This window comes from Kogia breviceps, chromosome 17 (assembly GCF_026419965.1).
Source record: "Kogia breviceps isolate mKogBre1 chromosome 17, mKogBre1 haplotype 1, whole genome shotgun sequence".
NCBI classification, from domain to species: Eukaryota; Metazoa; Chordata; class Mammalia; order Artiodactyla; family Physeteridae; genus Kogia; species Kogia breviceps.
Genome location: NC_081326.1, coordinates 63541937 through 63555747, shown reverse-complemented (window position 1 = coordinate 63555747; position 13811 = coordinate 63541937). Strand labels below are relative to the sequence as shown.

General features: G+C 48.7%; 1 protein-coding gene across 10 annotated transcripts in view; it reads left to right on the top strand.

Annotated features, from left to right (window-relative positions):
* The first annotated feature begins 456 nt into the window (after nt 1–456).
* MTSS1 (MTSS I-BAR domain containing 1) overlaps nt 457–13811 on the top strand; it is a 157407-nt gene continuing 144052 nt past the window's right edge. For all 10 annotated transcript variants that reach the window (XM_059043419.2, XM_067017470.1, XM_059043416.2 and 7 more), the window contains exon 1: nt 457–1121. In XM_059043419.2, the coding sequence (XP_058899402.1) occupies nt 1050–1121 (72 nt within the window). In that variant the 5' untranslated portion in view covers nt 457–1049. The remainder of the gene's footprint in view (nt 1122–13811) is intronic.

The window sequence follows — 13811 nt, the reverse complement described above, 5'->3', positions numbered from 1 at the left end:
AATTACATATTTGGCTGTTTGCAGTCGTGACTCGGCGCTGCAGTCCTGATATCAGAGAACGGGCCTCTTCTCAGAAGCCTGCAGTAGTAGCGGCAGCAGCGGTAGTTTTCCCGCCCTACCGAGCGCTCCCTAGTTGCGAGGTACTGTGCTAAGCGAGCCACCGTGCAAGTCCCGGGGGTCGGCGGCTGCACCCTCCGCGCTGGGCGCTCGCAGCCATTGTGGGGTGGGCGCTCGCCTAGCCGCGTGCTGACACGCCCTCTCGGCTCAGCGACCCGCGGCCAAGGAATTGGGGGTTGCTCGCGGAGGAGGCTCGCGTGGGGGTTGGAACCTCCCCGCACCGCCCGCGCGCCCGCCTGCTCCTCTCTGCAGCCTGCGCCCCACGCGCCCCGCGGGCACGCGCTCCCTGCCCCGCCCGCGTGCGGCGGACGCACGGCCCCGGGCGCGCGCCGTCCCCGTGCCTCCGCGGCGGACGCACGGCCGCGAGCGCGCGTGCGCCCCCGCGAACGTCCCCGGGAGCCGAGCAGGAGCGAGCGCCGGGGCCGGGCGCGCAGGACTGAAAAGGAGGCGGCGGCCGCGGCTGCGAGCAACAGATCCGGGCTCCGCGAGCAGACCCACTCTGCTGTTGGGCGATTTTTTTGTTTGTTTGTTTAATTTCAAAAACATTTATTAAATTAGTAAATCTTGCATTTTTAAATGGCGCTGGCCCTGGGTCAGCGGGTGGTTTTCTCAGCTTCAAGATGGGCTTTGCCGTTTCTGTCGTCGGCACCAGTGGTGGCCTGATTGTCAGTCTTCTCCGGGCATTTTTAAGGCCAGGAGCTGAGCGCTGCATGTAGGCGCCCTACAGAGCGGTTTGGCTTCTTAAATTATTATTCTTATTTTGGGCAGAGAACAGTCGATTCTCGGGCATTTCGCCCTCTTTGGAGAAGAGGCTGCGAGTCGGCGGTGGGTCACTCGGAGGCTGAAATTCCTCCCGGGGTGAGCGATCCTCGGCCCCGCGCATAGTCCAGGCAGCCCCGAGTGTGTGTCCTGCCCCTGACGACGCCGGGAAAATGGAGGCTGTGATTGAGAAGGAATGCAGCGCGCTCGGAGGCCTCTTCCAGACCATCATCAGCGACATGAAGGTAGGACGCTGGGGGCGCGGCTGCGGCGGCGACCGCCGCGCACTGACCTCGCCGCGGGGCTTCGCCTCCGCCCTGGGCCAGCCGCCCGGCCCTTGTCTGCGCCGTGGCCTCCGGCCACCTGCGGCAGCGCACCGGCCCGGGTGTCACCTGCTCACCGGGGCGCCGCTCCGGGCTCTGCTGGGTCACCAGGCGGGCGGCTTTTCTGGGGGTATATGATGCCTCCTGACCTCTCCCCGCTCATTGTCCCAGGGGACGGCACCGTCTTGTTTCCCTGGGGGCCCAGGGCCCCGGCTCCAAGTTTTCCATTGTCTGTCGCTGCATGGAGTGTCCGCGACCCGCGGAGGCTGGATGCCTGGGCGGACACCTGATTCCCTGGGGTACAGGGCGGGGGCTCCTTCCCAGCCGTGGGAAGGAGCCCCCCGGCCCTAGAGACTGGGAGGGACCTCTCTCTCCCTTGTTGGCTTTCAGGTCCACCTGGGGGAGATCTGAGCAAATTAGATATTAATTAGGCTCTTCCAAAGCGGGCGAAGGAGTGCGTGCCTCCCCTCGGCCCTCCCCCCGGTGAGCGGAGCAGAAGTTCCCAGAGCAGTTTTGCGGGGACCCCACTTCCCGTGGCTGAGGCTCCCAGCCTGAGGTCCAGACTGGGGCACCTTAAACAACTGTATTCCCTAGCCACCCAACACAAACAGACTCCAGGTTTTCTCTTGGAAGGACTGTGGAGACTCAGTGTGTGTGTCCGACCGCGCGCGGGCGCGCGTGTGTGTGATGGGGGCGGGGAACAACACCCTGGCATTTTCCTGCGAAGGGTGGGACTGGGGATAACCTGATCCTTGGATGTGGATTTTCTGTGCACAGAGATAGACCGGGGCCCTGTGTTACTAATCCAAAGGAAATGTATACGAGCGAGCTGGCTGGAGGTGGGAATTGGGGGCGGTGGGGGGATTGTTTTTCATGTGTATTTAGGGAGCTTCTCTTTGGCTGTAGCCCAGCCCCAGTTTGCCTCATCAGATCCGGGGAGGTGGTGTTTAATTGAAAGCTCGGCTTCCAAAACGAGTGGGCAGGTTTGGAAAGCTGTGCAGCGAGTGGGTGTGGACAGCCCCTCTTCAGCCGCTGCCTCGGCGCCTGCAGGAGCTTTTGTCTGTTGAAGTGTAAGGTTTGGAGAGGCTTCGGCCTCGGAGATGGACTTTGGGAAGGAATGCTCAGCTGTCATGGCCTGTTTCCCCCTCTTAGAACCAACTGCCACCTCACCCCGGGGTGAACTTTTTCCAAGGTGCCTCCGTCCTGGTCCTGTCCATTTTGAAATCCTTATCCAGAGCCTGTGCCTTTTGTCAGAAACTGACATTCGTGTAAGCCTTATCTTCAGCGGGACCCTACTTGCCTAGGAATGCCTCTAATCCAACCCCTTGGAATTAGATGGATTATTCCCTGTTCAAAGACAGCCCTTTCATTCCTTTGCCCCCAATCCACATTGAATAATTGAAGTGCTCTTTTGAGACAAAGCTTGGTGTTCCATCTGCAGACTCTGGGGTATTTCTTGTTAACTAAAATTCTATAGGCCTTGTAATCAAACAGATTTGGTTTGAGGCACACGTGTATTCTGATCACCAGGGGAAGAATTCGAGATGGGTTGGGAGAGCTGCTTGTGTTTTTTTGGATGGGAGAAATGGATGTTTCTAGTCCCTTTGTAGTATCAAGAGCCCAGTGACCTAACTCATCGGCCCACTGCAGTCCCAAAGTGTTCACATCTGGAGTTTTTTCCTTGCTCTTTGTTCCTTAATCCAGAATCTAGACTCAGTTCTTCCAGTTTACAGGTTTGAACCCAAAGCCCTTCAGAAAGTAACTCACTTGAAGGTAGGCCCTAACGCTTTCTACCTGCCATCCCGGGACTGTCCTGCAGCACTTTCTGCCTGGGGGATTTGTGGGTGCTGAGGAGGCATGCTTCTCCCTCCCCAATATTCCAGTTAAAAATACTTACTTAATGCCCTTTTAGTGCTGGATCTAAGGCCCTTTTAGTGCTGGATCTATAGTTTATGGTTCCTGAGTTCTTTCCCTTTGAATTGAGTTGGGTTTGTTCAACATCCTGTTGGGAAGACATTTATTTTAAAGGTTTATTTTGTTTTGGCAGTCAAAGATTTTAAAAGCAAAGTGGAGTGGAAGATGAAAACATGCCTTGAGGTCTGTAGAATTTCAGACTTTTGGGGCATAGAGAGATAAGAAGAAAAAAGAGAGGGGGGGAGTGTCTAATTTCCAAGATTGTTTATGCCTAAGACAGGGTTTTTGTGGAGTTTTCTTTTTAAAAGGCTTCTTCATGGAGTAGATGGCAGTGACATTTTAAAAGGGAATTTTAAAATTTGGGCGTGTAGGATAAGCAGTGTATAGTATGCTTATGCCTGGAGTTGCCAGCAACAAAAGTCAGTTTTTAATATCTGAAATGGGCTGTCTTTCTAAGGACCTGCTTATCCTCCTTTTCACTTCCTTGAACTCCCATGATAGGTTTATGACGCCTTTGGTTCCCTTTCTGTTTGCTATGAAGGACACATGTAAATGTTGGAAACCCATTTGGAATGCCATCTTGAGAACATTTTTAGGTTATGTGCTCAGAAGTGTTGGAGTGGGGGTGGGAAAGGGTAAGGAAAACTTTTTTTGTTTTTTTTTTTTTAAAGTAGCATTTGATTCTCCAAAATGTACAGCAGCACAGGAAGGGAGTCAATTTCCTCTTTGGAGAAAAAAAGAAAAAAGAAAACAACAAAAAATGGAGTAATTTCAAGGCCTAGCACCATCCATCTTCCCAAACCAAAGAACCTCAAGACATGGAAAAGCTGGAGAGGATTCTTTCTGCATTCTTCTAACGATCTTTCATCTGGCTGAGTCCTGGGCTGTCAGGGTGTGTGTTTTATCCTTTTCAGGGGGTCGGGTGCAGTGAAGAAACCCTCACTTTTCTTCCATTGGGGTCCTGCAGCAGCTGTTAAATAACTTATTGATTCCTTGATGAGGGGAAACCCTGTGGTTTTTTCCTTTCTTCCTTCCTACCCTGGTGGTCACTAATGAATGGTGGTGTGCAAAATCGCTTACTGGCAGCCCTTCCGCCATCCACATAAATCAGGTTGTCTGGAGTGAGCTGGTCCCAAAGGGAAGGGGAGACTAGGGATTCATGTGGCTGGAGGCCAGGGCCCATCACCAGTTTGTTTAGCGGACAGTAGCTTGGAAGTGACTGTGGAAGGCCAGATGACTGACTTCTGATGTTTAAGCACTGTTGACTGCATTAAGGAGATCCTGGAATCTTATTGGAATTTCTCTCCAAGTCCCGGGAAAGACAGGCTAATGCTTCAAACAGCAGATTTGTGCCGTTACTTTTTCTTTTTTAAAACTTGAGCTGTAATTAATATATAACATTAGTTTCAGGTGTACAACATGCTGATTTGATATTTGTATTTTTAAATTTTTTTAGTTAAGTGATTGAACCAGCATGTAGAATTCAGTGATGTTTGGAGAGCTTTTAAGACCAGGAGACCCTGGCCAAACTTGAGGGCAGCTCAGCCTATAGATGTCTGTCTTCTTTTAATAACTAACTTAGTTTAAAAAAAAAAAAAAAGTTGGATGCTAAAATCAAATATTTGCCTCAGCCTTGTTGCTCAAGAATCAGCATGTCAGGAGCTGCACTGGGCCTGATGCAGGGAGAACTTTGTACTAGGTTGGAGAGTGTGTTCGGGGTTGTATAATGTGACTGGGGGTGAAAAAAATACCGAAGCACACCTTGAATTCTCCACCCCGCGTCTCACTTTAGGCAGGGGTGTCCTGTTACCAGCACCTGTGCCGAGCAGAATAGGGGCCTTGTTCAGTTTTCCTCCACTGCCCCCCACCGCTGTTTGCCACCAGTATCCTCTCTCCTAAGTTCTACCTAAAATTAGACCTGCTTAAGGGACTTCTTGAATTCCATGGAAATCTTTTGTGGTTCAAAGACATGTCATGATATTTTCCCTTACTTATCACAAGATCAAGAATGTGGGCAGTGGATCCAGCACTGGATAATGATTTCAGCATTGTTTTTCACCTCTACTGTTTTGCTTTGGCTTTGGGGTGCCTGTCAGACAAGGGGTTCACTTCCTCAGTGTTTATTGAGGGCCTGCTGTGTGGAAGGCCTTTTGCTGGGCTGTGAGGAACCAAAGATCCACAAGGGCTGCCCTTGGAGGGTTGCTTGTCCAGTTCAATTCAATATGGCGGTCACGAAGGAAGGGCTGGTAGTACAGCCTGGGGAGGGACATCCATCAGCCCCTGCAGGCCTTCCTTTTGACTTTTCAAAAAAAAAAAAAAAAAAAAAAAAAAGTGTTTTCTCTAGGAAGATAGTGAAAACCCAGCCAAGGCCTCCACCAGTGGCCAGGTGCGCTGAGGGAGGCGGGCTGCTCTGTAAACGGTGACCCACAAAGGTAGACAAGCAAAGCCCTTGTAAAGTACAGATGGGCCCCGTGTTGCCTTTTCTCTTAGCAAATGGCTCTGTTTGTCCAAGCTTTTACAGCTTCCTCAGTTTAGGCCTGTGGGAGAAGAAGGAGAAGTGAAGATGTCATAAAACCAGCAGCAGGGAACTGCCCAGAATGGTGCCTGTTCAGAGATTTAGGGCCTATTTTCTGTAGATCAATCTTTGGGGGCTTTTAGATTCAAATATTATTGTCGAGGTTTGGGAGGAAGTCATTTTTTTGGTCTTGGCTTGAGTGTCTCTGGGGGGAAAATCCTTTGTACCTCATATTTAACCAAATTGTTTAGAACTCATTTAATGCTGTGAACGTTTACGTTCTGAGATCCTAGTTGGTAATGCCCCAGATGGAGAGAGAAGGTCATTCCTAGTCACGGTTTGCATGGAAGGCAGGCTGAGTGTGAATTTTGCCGGGTTCAGCGTTCACTTAGTTCTTTTTGATGAGAGTGACGTGAACTCATGATCCTACAGTACTGATTGAGCGTCATTTGACTTTGCAAGCACCGAGCTGGATATCAGCAAGTCAAGATACAGGATTCCCAGTTAAATTCGAATTTCAGAGAAACTGAACAATTTTTTAGTACAAGTATGTTCCACCCACACTCTGCTGCTGACCTCTTGGCCTTCGAACTCTTTTGCCTCTTGAGGGAGGGAAATGGAAAAAGTTAAAACAATGTCTGTCAATTGGGCCAGCTCCCTTGAGGTTGTTAAAATGCTTGGAGGGTGAAAAGGTTGAAGCTATTGATCCATTAGGTGCTTTATCTGTAATTTTCATCTAGGCTTTTTCCATGTTCCTAGGGAAGGTCCAGAGCTGGCCAGATTCCTTCTGTAGCAAGACCATTTAGACGTTCAGATCGGGTATGGAAAAATGAGATCATTTTGAGTTTGCCATTACTTCTTGGAACTGCCTTCAGGACACTTTCCCCTAAAACCCACACCTTTGCAAAAACAAAGAAATACCTCTCCCTGAACCAAACAAAAGCCAAAGGACAGATTCAGCTGCCTAGGAGGCAGACAGTATGCATTTGGCACTCCTAAAAGGGAACTGACTGATGCCTGAAGCCGTTTAACTCAGATTTGCAGATTGCACTGCCGATTCGGCCTTATTAAGTAGCAAACCAGAGAGACAAATGGAATAAATTAATTGGATGAGCATTGAGGAAGCGCATTGTCTTTGACTGCCAAGGTTCTCCCCTGAATGAGCTGGAGACTGCAGAAGGTTGCATCTGAGTATGTGCGCGCAACACACACACGCATATGCATATACAGCCTCCCTCCGAAAGCAAAACCAAAACACACACACACACACACACACACACACACACACACGCACGCACGCATATACAGCCTCCCTCCGAAAGCAAAACCAAAATACACACACACACACACACACACACACACACACACACACACGCACGCATATACAGTCTCCCTCCAAAAGCAAAACCAAAATCCACCCGGCATAGATTCCAGAGCAGCCCACCCATTATTAATGTTTCCTACCTCTTAGCCTAGGGAAGACCTCGGCATGGGGCTGTGTCGTCTGCCGCTTCCCAGTTTAAGATGCTCTTGGTGCCACCTGGTCCATGGTAGGTGCTCTGTAATCATTGCATGTAGTGAACAGGGGGCAGCAAGGGACTCGGTGAGAATCTACTGTGTGCCAGGATTTCCCGTCATCCTCACCATCATCCCCACTTTACAGATGAGAACACTGAGGCTTGGAGAGAGTCGGTAATTTGTTTAATGCCGTGGTGAGGTGGGCTGGCATTCAGACCTTGGTTTATTTGACCTTAAAGCTGGAACTCTTCAGAGCATGCCTAAGGTAGAGAGGGGGCTGTGTATTTATTTCCACAGCATTTCACTTGCCTGAGTTTTGCAGGAGGCCCAAGGAAGGAATCAAGGTCACATCTCTGTGCCTGCAGGCTGGAGGTGTGAGCCTGAGCTGAGATGCTGGGAGAACTCGGGGGGTGGGGGTGGTACGCAGCTCCCATCTGGCTGTCACTTTTGTGGAAATGGTTTAATTTGTGATGTATCGACATATTGTGGCTTCCTTCCTTCTCCCACTTACCAATCTTCTCTGACAGACAACCTGCCTTTCCCCTCTCCTCTCCTTCCCCTGGGTGTGCAGAGAGGAAAGTCACTTCTATCTTTGGCTTCTGTCCTTGTCCCCATATAAAGCACCTGCAGGCTTCTCTGTGACTGGCCTTTATGTGTCTGGGGAGCCCATTGGTCCCTAAGGTTGGGTGACTATGCCCATCGGTCCCCCTAATTATATGAATTAAATAAGTGACTCCTCAAAGAGAACTCCTTGCCTTGAACTCATTTTGTGTCCAGCCCTGGAACACTCTTGTAAAAGGGCTTTCCGTATTTAATTATTTCCTGGTCACCCTTGAGTTGGGTTGAGTCCATCGAGCCATTGCAAGACTGTGTTTGGGGAAGTTGATGGAATTGCCAAAAAACCTCCTTTCTGTGCTGATTTCTTGGCATATATGACCTTGGTCATAGTTTCTAAGTGGTTTTTCTTTTCCTGGCTAGTTTAAGTGGGTAGAAAAAAAAATCAGTGGGGTGCCTTTTGAGCTGTGTGTCTTTTTATTTGCTTTCTTCCATTCGAAGAGTTTGGACAGCAGTGAAAGCCGTTAGCTTGGTCAGCACCAGCCACCTCCCGAATCCTGAAGGTGGATGGCGGGTTTGGTGGACGGCAGGTTTTGCCTGGGCCCCCCTTCCCTGCCACCTCCCACAGACAGGGGTCTGCAGGGTCCCGGAGGAGGGGGTCTGGCTGGAGTAGGAAGAGGCAGGTCTGGGTAGGTGTGCCCATCTTGGCGGAATGGGCGTGGTCACAGGAATGAGCGCATTGGATTCCCTGGGAGCCATACGACACTGATGCCTGGACCCTGATTCCTCAGAGGGTCTGATTCAGTGCTTCTGGACTACATCCTGGACATTAGGGTTTTTAAATGCACCCCCAGCTGTACACAGTTTAAGCACCCTGAATGTGTTTTCTCAATCTTGCCTAAGTCTGAGTAAAAGCATCTTTACATGGTCACACAGCAATGAGAATATGCTTAACGCTACTGGGCTTCAGGATGGTAAATTTTATGTGTATTTACTACAGTTAATAAAAATAAGAGTAAATTTAGAGTGAAACAACGTTAAAGTGAACAAATTGGAAAATAACAACAGAAGAAGCATCTTTAGAATCCTTGGCTGTTTTTAGTTGATCTGTAATAGTCCTGTCCAGCGTGATTTTCTGCAGTCATGGAAATTGTCAGATACATTAGCCACATGTGACTTTTGAGCGCTTGAAGTGTGGCTAGTGCAACCGAGGGACTGATTTTTAAATTTTATTTACTTGTAATTTGTTTAAGTTTAAATAGTCATATGTGACTAGTGGCTACATATTGGACAGTGCAGATCTATAACATACCACCTAAGTAAAAACAGTGTGCTTGCTTGGCAACACAGCTTCCTGCCCACATTCTGTTTCCTCCTGGCCACATCACTGCCCCTAAACCCCTCCTGTAGAAGGTCTGGTTTTAAATCCTGTGGGCAAATTTCTTCATCTCTCTGAGCCTCATTTTCCTTTTCTGTAAAATGGGTCTCATAAAGTACCCATCTTATAGGGTTGTTGGGGGGGGATTCTGAAATGAGATCGTACTTGTAAAGGGTTTCACACAGTGCCTGGCGTACATGCACTCAGATGTTAGCTGCTGCTGTTCTTCTGTCTTGCAGATTTGGGAATGAAGTATTCTGAAGTTTTGAAATCAGTCATTATCTCCACCACTTCTTAGGGCAAACACGACCCCACCCTTTACTGAGCTGTATTTAGAGCTTGCAGTGAAGTTGTAGGAAATGGAGAAGTTGAGGGTTTTTTTTCTTGCTAAGTAAATCACTCCTGAGTTCATTATAACCTCATCTGGCTCAGCAGGGCCTATTGGCATTTCTCTATTTGCAAACCCTCTGTCTGTATATAAAGGCAGGGAAGGGCTGGGTGCCTGGCTGAGGTCCTCAGGGCCTTTAATTTAATGCGTTAAAAAAACCCACAAAAACCGTTTAGAGATGTTTACACCAGTGTAAGGGGAGGCTGAGTTGCTTCATAAGGGCCATCTTTTTCTGTTCACCTTGTTTGAGTCACCCCTTCTTTTTCTGGAGTGACTACCAGAGAAGTGCCTCATTTGCCTCTAGTCTGCCTTTTAGCAGCAGCTTCGTTCTGGCTTCTGTCCCTTCCCAAGACTTGGCTGTATTTGGGTTCTTCCTACCTGCCTACTTGCTGACTATGGCCCATCTGCCTTAGCCAGGCCTTGGGGGCTACCTGTGACTTGGCCCAGCAGAGTGACCTGCTCTGTGCCCGTGTCTCCCAGCCTGGATTCCCTGGCTTCTTTGAATGCGTCCTGCGCTCCTCATTCTTGCTGTTTGTCCCGCTGGGAAGAGCTTCTCTGCCGTTTTCGGCATTATCGAAATCTTTCTCATCCTTCAAGGCCTCACCAGGAAGTTACCTCATTTCTGGACCCTCCTCTGCCTACCAGGTCAGATGCCCTTGGGCATTTTTCCAAGTTCATGTTGATTCTACCTAGTACTTGTTACATTCTACCTTAAGTGGTTGCCCTTGGGCTTTGAAGCCTGGCTTTGTCACTTCCTAGCTCTATTACTCTGGGCAAGTCGCTCTTGATCCTTGACACTTAATTTTCTTACCTGTAAAATGGGTAGAGTAATACTCTTCTATTCAAGTTGTGGAGGATTAAAAGAGAAAATATATGTAAAGGGCTTAGCACAAAATGAATGCTGAATAAAACTCTCTTATGTATCTGTCTGAGCCACCCTGGTAATTTCCAGCAGAGTACCTTGCTGACAGCGGCACTCAGATGTTTCAGAAAATATAAGAAACCTGTATCTTCGCTTTGATAATGCAATAAAGACAAGAGTGAAATGCTTTCAGCGTGTAAATAATTTGAGAGAACACAGTATACATAGTCAACAAATATGACGACTGCTCTGTACCAGGCACGGCTGGGGGGTAGAGATACACCTATGACCTTGCCCGAAAATTGTTTAGTCTAGAGGAGGAACAGACAAGTAACTAGAAATCTGTGTGATCTGTGCCATGATAGACATCAGCACAAGATTTTGAGGGGGGCCTGGGGAAGGTCTCTGATTCTCATTTGGAGTAGGAAGACAGAATCATGGGGAGGCTTTTGATACAGGTGACCCCCAAGCTGAGACCTGAGTTTTATTTTACTTATTTAACAAGCATTTTCATGGTACAACCAGGCACTGTTCTAGTGCTTTACAAAGACTCGTGTTCCTCCCAACAACCCAATGAGGTAGTTATTCAACACTAGTCCATCTAACAGTGAGGGAATTACTGCTATAATTCCCATTTTACAGATGGGGAAACTGAGATGCAGAACGGTGAAGCCATTTGCCCCCATCTTATCTTACAACTATCGAGAGGTACAACTGAGAGTTGAGCCCAGGTAGTCTGGCTCCAGAGTCTGTACCCTTAATCCACGGTGCTGAGCTGTCTCTCACAGCATTTTAGGATTTCCTTTTCAGACTCCATAATGGGTGTATGTTATCAGTTGCTTTGAAGATTATTCTGCCTGTAGCTTTAGGACTCAGGATGAACCAGAAAAAGCAAGAAAAATCTAGGTTGTCCTCTGAGCAGCTTCAGGAGGCTCAGGAGGCCTCCCTTTATTTCAAGAGGAGTTGGACCAGCCAACGACATGAAGTTGTTGGGCGGTGGACTCAGCCGGGAGCCGCTGATTCATCAGCGGAGGCAAGTATGTGGGGGGCAGGCGGGGTGTGGTTCCCAAGGGTCTGACACAGTTGTTCGAGGTGACAACCACATGACACATGTTTGTTTTGCTGGAGAAAACCCCCTCTGTCAGGGTCGCCCCAGTACTGGCTCTGCAACCCACACGCTTGCACCTCAGGAAAGGGGGGGGCTGTGTGCAGTAGGAGGCTGGAAAGGCTTCGAGATTAGTTCACAGGGAGACCTCAGTTTGGCTTCTGAGGCCGGGCTTGCCCCAGCTCCGCCAGCTGAGCAGGAGGCCATTAAGGAAGTCTTTGAGCTTGGTTTAATGGTCCCTCTTTGTTTTCAAGTGACTGTTTACTGAACCTTCAAAGCCAGCTCTCCAGCAGGATGTGATCTGGGGCCTGGATAATTGGATGAAGCACCCCAATAGGAAGCAAGTAGCGGGGAGCAGGGCCAGGAGTAGCTAGCTGATGGCCAGGCCCTTGGCATCCGGGCACTGGGAGGCTCTGAGCTGCTGCTGGGGGACGGGGGTCATCTTGCAACCAGGAGTAGACCTGAAGCAAGGATCCCCTGGAACCTGGCCTCTTTGATGTTGTGCTGGCCTTAATTAGGGACACCCTAATTAAATCACCAACGAGAAAGCTTTCCTCTACATTTAGCATAAAGCATTAGCAAATGTTTTGAGAGCATTTCATGAGGGATTACTTCTCCAAGATTATGCAAGTAATAGAAAGTTAATGAAAGGAAAACTAAAACCTCAGGTAAGTAAAAAAATAAGAGTCACCCATAACCACTTGATTACAAAGTGGGTTATGGACACACGTTTTAGATGAAGCCTCTTGCGGCCTGTGCCCTGCCAAAGTTTCTTTTTCCACTTAGCTTTTCACTTGTGCTTTCTGTGCATGTAATTAGAAGCCAGGTCAGTCTTAATGGCTGTGTGGTGGTCCATTGTTTTGTTTGTTTGTAGTTAATTCATTTAGTTGACACATATTTGAGGACCTGCCATGTGCCAGGTTCTGTGTTAAGTGCTGGGGATACAGCAGTAAATAAAATGGACACAGATCTCTGCCCTCTTGGAACTTACATTCTAGTGGAGAGGGGGTGGGGGTCTGGGACAGACAAACTGAATAAGTCAGTTGTGTTATATTTTAGAAGGATATGTGCGATGGGAAAAAATAAAGCAGGCCCAGTGTGGCAGTTTTTAAATGGGGAAGGCTTCACAGAGAAGGTGACATTTGAGCAACAGCTTATGAAGTATGTGGATATTAGAGAAATAATGAATGTTCCAGGCAAGGGAAGAGCATGTGCAAAGGCCCTGAGATGGGAGCCAGTTACATACTGATTTGTGATTAGGCTGTGTCCAGTTTTTCACTTAATTATAAGCAGCACTCCAGTGAATATATCCTTGTAGCTACACGCTGATTTACACCAGTGGTTTCCCCAGTAGGATTTATCCTGGGTCAAAGGTACATACTTTCATGGCTCTTGAAACCCATTGCCAAATGTCTTTCAGAAAATGTGTATCAGTTCACATTCCCATGTGCAAGTGCTTATCACCAGGGATTACTTCTGAAGGAGCAAGGTCTGAACATCAGGACTGAGAAATTGCTGAGACCACAGCATCCAAGACTTCAGAGGGATGTGGCATCTTATCTAGAGCGATAATTCTCAAACTTGTATGTGATTTTAGCCATCAGAGCATGAGTGTCCCCTGGGGAATGTGTTAAATGCAGACCCCTGGGCCCCACCCCCAGAGATTCTGATTGTGCAGATCTGGGGCGGGGCTCAGGCAGCTGCAGGTTTAGCAGACATTCCCCAGTGGTGAGTCTCTGGGAGGTCGTGCTGGGAGTGTACCATGAGTAAGTAGAAGTGGGGGTGGCTCTTGGGTCACCCTGAGCCACCAAGAGCCTCCTCTGCAGTTCATGAAGTGAGTAGGAAGGATCTCCCTGCTCTTCCCACCCCGTCCCCGCCCCCCAGATCACACCTTCCTGGGATGTGTTCCAGGTGAACAGAATGACTCATGTCTGAATGTAGCATAGTCTTCTGTACTTCCTATCCTTTGCTAATTCTCTTTCTTCTGCAGGGAATGCTTCCTCCTGTCCTTTCTTTCCTTCCTCTTGGCCCAGAAAATTCCCTTTTGTCCTTTAAGACCTCGGTGAGGAATCGCCCCCCTCCAGAAATTTGCACCAACCCCACCTTCCAGTGCTTTACATCTGGAGTGTGGCGCCCTCCGAAGGCTTTGGGATTGGTGGCTTACACAGCAGCATTCCTCAACACTCTGGCCTGTTTTAGTCCCCCCGCCCCAACCCCTGTGCCTGTGCATAGTAGGTGCTCATTAAATGTCCAAGTCAGGGTGGCTGGTCTTGCACGTTGACTCATTAAAATAGCAGTTGCTGGCATTTCTGGAGCTCTAAGTTTCTAAGTGCTAGTCATCCTTCTATGCCCTCGTATTCTTTCACTTACTCTTGTT